At 36.1% G+C, this 12,520-nt stretch overlaps 2 protein-coding genes across 5 annotated transcripts in view; one reads left to right on the top strand and one right to left on the bottom strand.

Moving 5' to 3' along the window:
- LOC127673894 (zinc finger protein 420-like) overlaps window positions 1-12,520 on the bottom strand; it is a 261,819-nt gene that overhangs the window by 37,078 nt on the left and 212,221 nt on the right. The gene's annotated exons all lie outside the window — the stretch shown is intronic.
- The window catches only part of LOC127673908 (zinc finger protein 420-like), a 75,817-nt gene that overhangs the window by 16,531 nt on the left and 46,766 nt on the right, over window positions 1-12,520 (top strand). Inside the window, 3 exon segments of the mRNA XM_052169690.1 lie at window positions 1,059-1,114; window positions 3,654-3,780; window positions 4,714-6,013. Of these exon segments, the coding sequence (XP_052025650.1) occupies window positions 1,059-1,114; window positions 3,654-3,780; window positions 4,714-6,013 (1,483 nt within the window).

Here is a 12,520-nt window from a genome sequence, read left to right as displayed (position 1 = left end):
GATTCACTTTTATCTCTGCACATTCTCTCATACTTAGCAGCCATCAGAGAGTTTCTCCTGTGTCTGCTTCTTGATGTTTCTGCCTTGACATTGCCTGGAACAGTTTTTCTCAGTCTGTGGCTCATGGCCCATTGGAGGTCACTTGACCCTTTTACAGAGGTCACACCTAAGAATACTATACATACAGCACATGTTACTGAGGGTTTTAGAAACTGATCTACCACTCCCATATTAATCTACACATGAGTCTGCTAATGTAGATAATTTAAGAGTTCCTGGTACAGTATTAAAAAGGTGGAGAACCATTGTCTTAGAACAGTTAGCACATGGACATTCCATTTATAGACATGTAATTGTATTATTCTACCTAGAAATGTATTTGTGTTGGTTTCAAGTGATCAATATTCTCACAAAGTGGTGTGCATATGATTTAGAAAAGAGGTCCACATTGAAAGAAGAGGAAATCGGCAACATAGATTTTACCTAAGGAACAATGTAAACATTAGATGATGGTGAAAATGGCTGTCACTCAACCTGATAATAATTTATCAATTTGGGCAAAACATGATATTTGGCAGATAGAATCTGTCTCTACATCAAGACAATAGGACACACATAGACATTAGATGTACTTGCCAGGTAGAATGAAATGAATCCGATATTGTATTCTAGAGTGATAGCTAATGAAACTTTATTTAATGCTAGGCATCCATCTTAGGGCCCCACTAGCCATTTGCCTCTGACTCTAATTCTTGAATCATACATTCCCAGTAATAACCCTGAGTAGTAGTTTTTTTTTAGCAACAGGTGTACATATGCTCTATAGTTGTGCCCGGTACCTGCTGAGGTTTGAAAAGGACCTGAGATTTCAGTCATTTTTTGCCATATTAAATATGTCATTCCATGCTCTCCTGTCTATAGGAATGTTGGCATTTGGTTTTTGTGTGCATTTACATGTTTTATCATTGTCCATAACAGTTGTATTAATTTTAGCTTTTAATTTTGGAAACCTTGATGTGAAATTTCAATAAGACTTCTGGTTTATCTTCCTGAGATAGAAACTTGGAGAAGAGCAATACGAAGAATGAATGCGTCCCTGGTAAATGCTCCCCAGGTCAGTGTCCTGTCCATATTTTTTTAAAATTACTTTCATTATTTTAAACCTTTGAAACTTTACTTTTCTTTCTCTGATACTGTTATCTATAGTGAATGTATTGTAATTGATGTTCAAAGAATATATTGATGGCTAATTTCTGCATGGATGGACTTTTGTCATTTAATATTTCTGGGGACAGAAGGTTTCCTGTGCCACATAAATTGCATTTCAGGAATAGTCAAGTTTCCAGGACTTGAGAATGTAGGTCTGCAAATACATGGACGCTGACATTGCTGAGCAATGTATGGAAGAATAGAATTTATGGAATTGTAGAATTAGAAGACTGTTCACTGTCTTGAAACCTGATAGTAAATATTTCACCTCCCTAGAAACATAGATGATAAAAGGAATTTGTGGCCAGCCGGTGGTGGCCCACACCTGTAATCCCAGCACTCTGGGAGGCAGAGGCAGGCGGATTTCTGAGTTCAAGGCCAGCCTGGTCTACAGAGTGAGCTCCGGGTCAGCCAGGGCTACACAAAGAAACCCTATCTCGAAAAAAACAAAAACAAAAAACAAAAAAAAAAAGGAATATGTGGCTTTCTCTTACCATAACATTGATGTGTCTGTGAGGAAATACAGATGGTAGTATTCTGGTATATCTTTTCAGCATTTTATGTCACATACTCATCTTGAGTTTGTTGACACTTGATATCTGTTTGTCTCAGGAGCTATGTTGCCTAGTATCCAGTGTGGTCCGTTCACAATATACAGATGATTATTTTCTTCTTTTCTTTTGTTTCACTTTTTAGAAGTAATATAAACATTACTGTGTATACCTCTGTATTGGAGCACATGTCATATATTAGAGTTTTCTGGAAAGTATTACCTTGGTACTATGCAAAAGCCATCAAATTTTAAGCATACGTTAATGTCCCTTCTAATTTGTTCTCTTCTTTAGTAAAAAGAATGTTCTATCCACCCCATGCTTTTCTTTCCCCCCAGTGTATGTATTACATAGGGGGAAACTCTGATGGGCTATTGCAATGTTTCCTTACAATAATATTTTATTCGAGTACTACGTGTTTGTCTTCATATTTTTATATATACTAAATGATACTTTATGCCCCTGAAGTCCTGAGTTCAGCATCCAGTCCTTGGGACTGAAGTTATACATGATAGTAAGCTGCCATGTGTGTAGAAACAAAAGAAGATAAAATTAAAATTTCAAGATTAAAATTTTCAGTTAAGTCAGTCTTATGTGTAATAATGTTTTTAAAGATTCAGGAAGAATGAGTATAATTCTCAATTTAAAAACTCGATTTGCTCAAAAAATGATTCTACTTCAATTGAATGCATTGTCACATATGCCATCTATTTGCATATACATATCTAATAATTATATATTTATTACATTAAAAATACCATATGTATGTATGTAAAAAGCCATATGTAATTTATGACATTGTTATTATCTGTATTGCATATATCAACTTTGAGAAAACATTCAGTAATTCTGTGCTATCTAATACTTGCTTTTTTATTTAGTGTTATAAATATAGTCTCATAAAATAACAAAGTATTTGATTCTGTGTGTCCTTTGGAATACTGACTGTGTTCACTGATGTTACACTCCTTTTATGTTTAAAGAAAAAAACGTAATTCTTAATTCATCCAAAAATTCTGAATTCCATATTGTATGTCTTTGTTCTAGAAAGGGTACAGCATTGTACCAAGGTCTCAGGATGTGAACTGAGAATTTTAAAATAGTCATGTGAGCCTCAGCTATGGACAGAATTGATACAGTGTCCATAGCTGAGCAAGACTGAGGACTGTAAAATTTAGAAGCACAGTTGTACTCATTGGAACTTGACTATCTGTAATGTGACATTGGTATTCTGTTTAATAGAAACCCATATTCTATAAAGCTACAGTCCTGAATATAGGCAAGAAATTTGTATGTTATATTCCCTAAAAGTTTCCTGATTACAAATCTGTCACCCTGTTTCAGAGAAATAGAAAATACAATAAAGACTGACTATTTTGCATCCTTTATTGAAATTAATTTTCAATTTTCTTTCATGTTTGTTGGTACATTTGACTGAATTTATGCATATGTCCAGTCAGAAGAGTGCATTGGATTTCAAAGAATTGGGATTTAAAATTTGTTGTATAGTTCCACATGTGCACTGAAAACAACTTTGGATTATAGAACCCAAACTGCAGAGAAATTTTCAAATGAAATGATACTGGCAAAATCTTTACTTACTAGTAAGGTCTTAGAAAACATTAGAAAGGCAATGAAGGAAAGAGACTTTATGAATGTAAACAATGTAGTATACATTGTAGAAACAATATCATTCCATACATTGGCTATGAAGGAACAGCAGTGCTTACCTTATAACACATTTCTACAGCACTTTTAGAAGATAGTTTGTCCTTAAATATTTATCATGATTCAACTTTATCACAAATTACCTTGAATTCTTTAGGACATATTTTACCTAGGAAATCACTTTGATTCAGCGGCACATAGTAAATAAGTATTTTTCCATTACAGGGTCAGTTAACATTCAAGGATGTGGCTGTGGACTTCTCACAGGAGGAATGGGAATGTCTTGACTGTGCTCAGCGGGCATTGTACATGGACGTGATGTTGGAGAATTACAACAATCTATATTTTGTGGGTAAGAATAATCTTGTAGAATTCCTGATATATTTTTTGAATGTACCTATTGTGTGTTTATGTTATCACTTTAAAAGGTCTAAATACTCTCAGAATAAGGAAATTTTGGTTACTAACCTATCTTTTCATTGTTTTTCTTTTACATTTCTCTACATTCTTTTGAAGAGGAACCAGTGTTAATATGCTTGGTAATCTCTTCAAACTTATTGTCTACTTTTAATCAAAACTTCCGTTTCAAAAAAAATTGAATATTCGGAGCAAGAAAATATATTACCACACACATAATAATTGGAGTATTTTAATTTTACTATTCCATTAAAGTCTTCACTTATTTATGAATTTTAAGAATGGACAAGTTTTAATGGAGAAAGAACTATTGGTTTGAGCATTTTTTGTTATCTATTGACTTTTGTGCGGTCTCTATGTTTAGTACTCACACAGCATGGTCTTTGTATTGTGAGTTCCACACCACTGTGGATTAGATAATGAATTTGTAACTAACCAAAGCTACACAATGTCACTCTCCTAAAACATAAACAAGAAAATAGAGAAACAGTTGTTTATATGATTTTTTAATTTTTTTATTTTTATTTTCTATATTCTTTGTTTACATTCCGAATGTTTTCCCCTGTGCTGTCTACCCTGAACGTGCCTAATCTCGTCTGCTCTCGGAAGTTTATATGATATTTTAGTGGACTCCTTTCTCAAAATACTTTACTGCTCAATCTCTACCTTCTGCAAAATACACTGAAAAATACAATGATAATTCATTTCTTGTCATTTGTTACAGATGAGATTTGAGGTTGTGAAAAAGACCACGTTTGAGAATTTCTATCCTTGAGAATCATTAATTTATGTTACAAAATTTTAGGAAACGTGATACTGTCTTACTTATCACTAATCCCCATCATCTCTAATTGTACTTTTTTTTCAGAGAATCATTGCATATGTCCTAAATATGAGAATTTCTTGGATCAAGACCCACAGCATTTTGTCCACAAGCATGTGAATATCCAAGAGAAGTCTTATAAATGTGATGAGCATGGCAAAATCATTCATGAATCCACTCGAAGTGTGCTTCACCAAGCTTGCGTAAGGAATACACGCGTTAAGTCATCAAACGTAAAAAGCCATGATGCTGGCAACACAGGAGAACCTTGCAAATATAAAAACTGTATAAACTGTTTAAATGTATGTTCGATCATTAATCTAAATCAAGAAATCCACACAGGAAAGAAAGAGCACAATGGTACAGTGCTTGATAAGGTTTTTGACTCTAAACAAATGCACATGCTGAAACAAACCAATAATGGGAAGAAACCTTACAAATGCAGTGAATGTGCCAGATGCTTCACCAAGAAATGCAAGCTTAGACAACATCAGACAATTCATACAGGAGAGAAACCTTACAAATGTAATGAATGTGACAAATGCTTTTCCCAAAAATGTAGTCATAGTACTCATAAGAAAATTCATACAGGAGAGAAACCGTACAAATGTAATGACTGTGACAAATGCTTTACCTTCAAAACTGATCTGAGAATTCATCAGAGGATTCATACAGGAGAGAAACCGTACAAATGTATTGAATGTGACAAATCTTTTACCCAGAAAGGCCATCTTATAATTCATCAGAGAATTCATACAGGAGAGAAACCTTATAAATGTAGTCAATGTGACAAATGCTTTACCCAAAAATGTAGTCTTACTATTCATCAGAGAATTCATACAGGGGAAAAACCGTATAAGTGTAGCAAATGTGACAAATGCTTTACTCACAAAGGTGATCTTAAAAGTCATCAGAGAATTCATACAGGAGAGAAACCTTATAAATGTAGTGAGTGTGACAAATGCTTTACCCACAAACGCAGTCTTAGAAGTCATCAGAGAATTCATACAGGAGAGAAGCCTTATAAATGTAGTGAATGTGACAAATGCTTTACCCACAAACGCAGTCTTAGTATTCATCAGATAATTCATACAGGAGAGCCGCCTTACAAATGTAGTGCATGTGACAAATGCTTTAATCACAGAGGTGATCTTAGAAATCATAAGAGAATTCATACAGGAGAGAAACCTTATAAATGTAATGAATGTGACAAATGCTTTTTTCACAAATACAGTCTTAGTATTCATCAGAGAATTCATACAGGAGAGAAACCTTATAAATGTAATGAATGTGATAAATTCTTTGGACATAAATGTAGTCTTAGCAATCATCAAAGAATGCATACATTAGAGAATATTTACAAATGAAGCAAAAGAGAAACCCTTCGTCAAGAAAGATCATCTTCGAACCCATCAACAATATGTACAGGAGAGCGGCCTTTCAAATGTAAGTGTTCAAGTCCTTTACTGTTAGCTCATCTCTGACTGTACTTCAGCGAATACATGCAGGAGAGAAACCTCACAAATGTAACATGAGGAAAGATCTTTACCTGAAAAATCAGTCTAAGAAAATATCTAGAAATAGTAGGGAGCCAGGAGGCAGGCGGGGCGAGTTTCTACCAGGGAACATGTGGCATATATTTTATTCAAGCGGAATTCTTTGCAATACTTGACTTCACACTGGAGTTTATATCAGGAACTTGTGAAAGCATTTAAGTAATGTTCAAATCTTAGAAACTATGAAGCATTTCTACTGGAGAAACTCTGAAAATGTGACAATGAAGGAAATTTTTCAAATTGTTGACCTTCAGATATTTCATAATTAAGACAAAGTAGAGAAGCCAGAAGAATGTGTAACACCTTCTTGGAGACTGAAATAATCCATTACAGAGGAAATCTGATGATGGCAGATAACACACCTCAAAATAGTGACACCAATAGGATTCTGTTGGTTTAACTCAAATGAAGAAACTCAGACAAATGGGGATTTGATTGTTTGATTTTATTTGCCTTATTTTTGGCTTTGTTGCTTTTTATTTTCTTTGACCTCTTTATATATTCTAGGTTTTATTCTGCACTTTAAATACATAGCTAATTAATATATCCACAGACTAAGATGTGTGGCTGTAGTTTTAATTTTATACCATTTCCATGCAGGGTTTAATTACATGAGGTCCTATTTGTCACTGCTTGACAGTTTCTGTTCTGTGATCTGGTGATATTATGTTGTCCTATTAAAAAGATAGTTCTCTATGTCCACAAATTAATGTATTACTCTTCTGTCTTACATTACTCTGCAGTGTCCAAATTATACGTGAAAGTCTGTGATTTATTTTACTGTGGGAGGGAATGCGACCCAGGTTATTATTTTGTGGATAGATATTTTTAACAAAAAACGGTGGTTAACAGCCCTTTCTAGTATGCAACACCTGTTTTTAGAATATTTGAAATTCACAAGGTCACTGTTTGGGGCTGATTCTAGTTACATGAATGCATTGTGTTATCTACTCTTATACCACACCCATGGTATTATTGGCTGTGTGGTTCTTCATTGTTACCTGGATTTAATGCCTAAATAAGTCAAGCTCTGGTCTGTGTTTTTGGCTTTCCTCTGCATTCTCAGGGTCTTTATGTATTCATGTAAACCTTTAGGATTCTCTACACTGCATTTGTGGAGTATATCACATAATTATTGACTATCATGGATTTTAAATTGTGCATATTAGGCACTTCTATGAATACTGAGTTTTTTCATAATAATGTGTCACTTTGCATGTTATGTTTACAGAAGGTTTTCACATTGTCCAAAGCCATCTTTAATTAAAATAAGGCATTATGAAGTTATAATAATTGCTTGTTACGTATAAGCTTAAAATTTTTGCTTCCAAATCCCATGTAATACTTCCTCTTAACTTGTATTTGGTTAGGTCTTGCTTGTTTATTATTTAGACATCTGGATGTTTCGTCACACCATGTCCTTATGCAGTGCACTTTGATGGTACTTGATGCTCACCACTACAGCCTCCTCCTGTTTTCTTGTCTTTTCTTCCCCATAGTTTCCTCTATTATTTCATGTATGGTTTTCTGCCACTCTTTGGCAGTTAGGAATGATGTCATGTGTTCATGATTGTATCTCTATGTTATTTCAGAAGAGAAACTTTTATAGCTCCTATCTCCATCCTATAGCTCATAAAACCATTTGTCCACTTATGTTCCCTGGGGTTTGAATGCCATTATAAGCTGTTCAGGGTGTTGTCAGTTGTTCTCATTATATGACCAGTTACGATTTTTTTCAAATTATGTTCGTCTTTTAGAAGCAAAGATTTTGAACCATTCTGAAAGCGTAACCAGGCTATGGTGTAAAAAGAAATATTTAAAGGATATGTGAGCATATGGGCATGTAACACACTTTGACGAGTAGAATCTCTCCTAGACCTCTTTATCCAGTCATTAGCTTTTGGCCAGGTTTCCAGTGTCATTCCTCTCTTTCCTCTGTGGACAGCCTCCAATCAAAACAAAAAGACTGACCTATTCATAAAACATTTTTTGGTTCAGTTACACTAATGTACATACCTTGACTAGCTATGTTATATTGAAACACATGGGGTTACACCAGCCATTCATGATATTTACATGAGAAAATTTAGCTCTGTTTTTTTTTTTTTTTTTTTTGGATTTGGTTTTTTTCCGAGACAGGGTTTCTCTGTGTAGCCCTGGCTGTCTGGAACTCACTCTGTAGACCAGTCTGGCCTCAAACTCGGAGATCGCCTGCCTCTGCCTCCCAGAGTGCTAGGATTACAGGCGTGCGCCACCATCGCCCAGCAAATTTAGCTCTTTAAATAACATCACCAGGGAGACTAGGGTACTTTTAGATATGGTAGGTGGTCTGGTGACTTCTCAGTATCTACTTGTTGGAATATAGGAATACATCAGCAGCCAGGCAGTGGTGGTGCACGCCTGTAATTCCAACACTCTGGGAGGCAGAGGCAGGCGGATTTCTGAGTTTGCGGCTAGCCTGGTCTACAGAGTGAGTTCCAGGACAGCCAGGGCTACACAGAGAAACCCTGTCTTGAAAAAAACAAATACAAAAAACAAAAAAGAAAAAAAGAAATACATCAGCAATTAATTGTAATAAGAAACCATACTGAATTAAAAACAAAAATGTGATGAGTAATTTTTCAATTGCCATGCTTTATAAAAGGTGTTATAGAAAAAATACAGAAAGAAACCTGACATTGGTGTGTGCAGCTTGTTTGTGTTTATTTGCACAAAAACAGCCTTTAGCATTTATTATAAATAAAAGAGGCCCATAGGTACAAGTTCCTGTCTTAGGTTGATGAAAGGTCATAAAGTTTCATTTACCCTTCTAGCTTGCAAGCCTTCATAGCACACCTTTTCTCCCAATCAGACCAAAACCACATGGACCTAAATATATGCAGTCAGGAAAATTGTCACATGGTGAGTCACTAGGCCAGGTGAGGCTGGGTGGAGATGACTAGCCTACTTAAAATATAAGGTCAGAAGTTGGAAGCAAAACTGTATTACCTAAAAAGGGGATTTTTTTCCAACCAACAATGATGATCTGCAATTGTGAAAACAAAGATCCTGCTGGTGTATTAAAACTAAATGTGCCACAAGTTTCCAACACAGGAACAGATTTGGCAACACACAAACTATCAGCAAAAAGATTAAAAGTATTATCTACAGATTGAAAAACATTTAGTACTGCTGTCAGTTCTGCTAACTAGGCTGAGAGCCCAGTGGTAATCAACTATTACCACCTGTTGATTATTCATGAGATATCCAGCTTGTCCTTTAGTGGAACCACCCATGAAATACAACCTTATGCACATTTAAAATTTTTTTATCAACCTATCTTGAAGATAATGATTATCTATAGTTCCTTTTAGAGCAAGCAGTTAATCTGTACTGTGCTTTACCCCAGCAGTTGGGAGGACTTAAACCTCTGTTTTCAAGGTAGAAAATATTTGTTCCTTGTTTCAAACAGCAATCAAATTGGTTATTACAAAGCATTGATGGTTGATCTATTACATGGCAACCCATTTTAGGCAAAATTAATAATTGTTATCCAAAAGATAATTTGTTACTATCAGATCACATGTTTGTTCCTTTTAGTTTCCCCCTGCTCCAGCACAGATACCTGACTTGGGTGCTATAGCGACTTTTTTTGGTTTTTCGAGACAGGGTTTCTCTGTATAGTCCCGGACCCTGGCTGTCCTGGAACTCACTCTATAGACTACACTGGCCTTGAACTGGCTATTTTTAAGATGTTAAAAATCAAGCTTTTAATAAGTATATATATATATATATATATATATATATATATATATATATATATATACCATGGTTTATAATTGCTTAAAGTTGTTCCCTTTTTAATACTGTTAATTCTTAATTTTTACAATTGCTAATGCAAATGTAATTCAAATTTAAAAAAATACGTTCTTTAATTGGCTATCCTCTGGATATCTAAGAGCTGATCCATAGGCTGGAGAGACAGCCATGGGTGCTGGGAGCCAAACTCTTGTATTTTATGGATGTAAGCCTGGAGAGTTGGCTCAGCCGTTAAAGGATAGGCCTTCAATCATGGAGTAGGGGAGCTCAGATCTATGATGAGATCTGACACCCTTTCCTGGTGTGTCTGAAGACAACTACAATATACTTATATATATAATTAATCTTTAAAATGGTGCCTGGACAAGACTCTTTAAGGCAAGGCACATAAAATTTGTATCCCAGACAGGCTATATAGAAACAACCGGATGTACAAGCACATTATTTACATCATCAAAAGGGTAATGGCTTAAAAAGTAATTTTGTATTTTTGTGCACATCAAATTATAAAGATTTGTTCTTGATGTCCTCAATTTCTACCTCTACCACATAATGGTGTTAATCCTAGAGGACTTAATTATTACAGATAAATGATACTCATATTTCTAATTTAAAAGATTAAAATATGTGCATGTGACTAATGATTCACTGTTTAGGCTTTCTAGTTGAAACTGTTCTAACAGAAAAAGCAACTAAAAATGCTTCGTTTATTTTCTATGCGTGCTTCCTAAAAGGAAAAGAGAGGGGAAAATTGTGTCCCTGTGCATATCATTTGAATTATGCTTGTGTATTTTTAAGAAAGATTTAAAATTTGGGTGCCGAGGAACTCCCTGCTGAGTGTATATGACATCCTGTAACTAGGCATACTAATGCCTGGGTGAAATGAAGGGATCCACTCATTGACATATGCCATGATCCTGACTTAATATTGGGAAAGAAGGCGTGTCTATATTTTTTCCACAGAATGTTGCGGAAGCATGCTAGCTGCCAGAGTGATTGGTGTGGCATGCTGAAGATATGCTGACTGTGGGCTTGCTGTGTGCCCAGACAATAGTAACATAAGATTGGGTATATGTTCTTGACTTACCTTAATTGTCAAATATCCCAGATTAGATAAATTACCTTGCTTCAAGCTTTTAGACATCGTGGGATGGAATATAGAGACTGTTAAACTAGCTTAGCAAAATTAATCAAAAGAGGAGTTATAATGACTGTTCTCTTCCCTTTAATATGATCAGCTGACTCAACCATAGACTGGTCTAGAAATAAATCCAATATTGGAGATTCCAGTTTTGAAGATGGCTAACAATCTCCTTCAGCCAGCTGAGTTAATTTAAAATATAGTCTCCACTTTTCCTAAGAAGTAACAGCTTATCTCTTGATACCCAAGGCTACCTCTCCCACCCCAGAGGCCAGGCTTTGTGTTCTATATTGTCAGGGACCTCACAGACAAGTTCCACCTTAACTCTGGACCTTGTTAAGTAGACTGGCTGTCTCCACCCAGGCTCACCTGGATAGAAAGGTCTCATGTCTGTTAAAGACATTTGCAGACCCCCTGGCTTCAAAACTTAAACAAGTGGATCTCTAAAAAAGGAGACACATCGAACTCAGATCTATGTGTGTGAGCAAACATGGGCACCAGTGAGAGGCGCAAGGCAAGGCACCGCATGGGGAGGACCATGATTTCTGCCTCTGAGTCCCCAGGATGTACACCTAATTGCGTAGGGGTTGATGTTGAGAGCCTGTCCTTAAAATAATAAGGGAGCCTATTATCCCTCCTCTGAAAAAGACATCCTATATTTAAGAGGAATTAGGGTCAATGCTTCCCCTCCTGGTTAAGGCCTGCCTTCTTATGAAGGATTTTTATCCACTTGTTTTCTACCTCATTTTTAAATTAATAAAAAGGGAGAAAATGTACAGAGCCATATTTGGGTGTCATGCCACATGGTAGGAACTTGACATTAGCCAAGGACAAGGGCTTTGGGCAGGAATTTTTATCCTAGGGTGGAGTGCTCAGTGTACTTGACATTGGTCTAGGTGGACTTCTCCTAGCCTTTGTTGAACGCGGAATCCATTGCTAGTCAGGATCCTGCTCCACCTAGGGTGAAGAGCTAAGAGTGAAGGTTAAGTTCCTTGTTCTCCAGGTCAACAAATTCCTGAATTAAGCAGGTGACCCACCCAGCTGCCTGAGCTACTAGTAGAGCCAAGGACTACCAGAAGACTTCCCCAGAACTCAGCCCAGAGTCTGGGGGAAGGGCTTGCCCAAACTGTTAAATTGTCTGACCACCATTAAAGTTGGGGCCTCAATCACTAAACTATCTTCCTGGCCTCGTTCTTTTCGCCCCTTCCCATCCATCCCTCAGCTCTGTTCCAGGAAACCAGTTTGTAGTAGCTGCAGGCAGCTACAGAATACAACAAACCTGGTCCTTCTCAAGGCCACTGAACACAAAAGTTCGTTTTTTCCTACATATTTAAGAAAGTGCCAAAAGTCTTTGCAC

Source organism: Apodemus sylvaticus, chromosome 23 (genome assembly GCF_947179515.1).
Source record: "Apodemus sylvaticus chromosome 23, mApoSyl1.1, whole genome shotgun sequence".
NCBI lineage: Eukaryota > Metazoa > Chordata > Mammalia > Rodentia > Muridae > Apodemus > Apodemus sylvaticus.
This window is presented reverse-complemented; position numbering and strand designations above follow the sequence as displayed.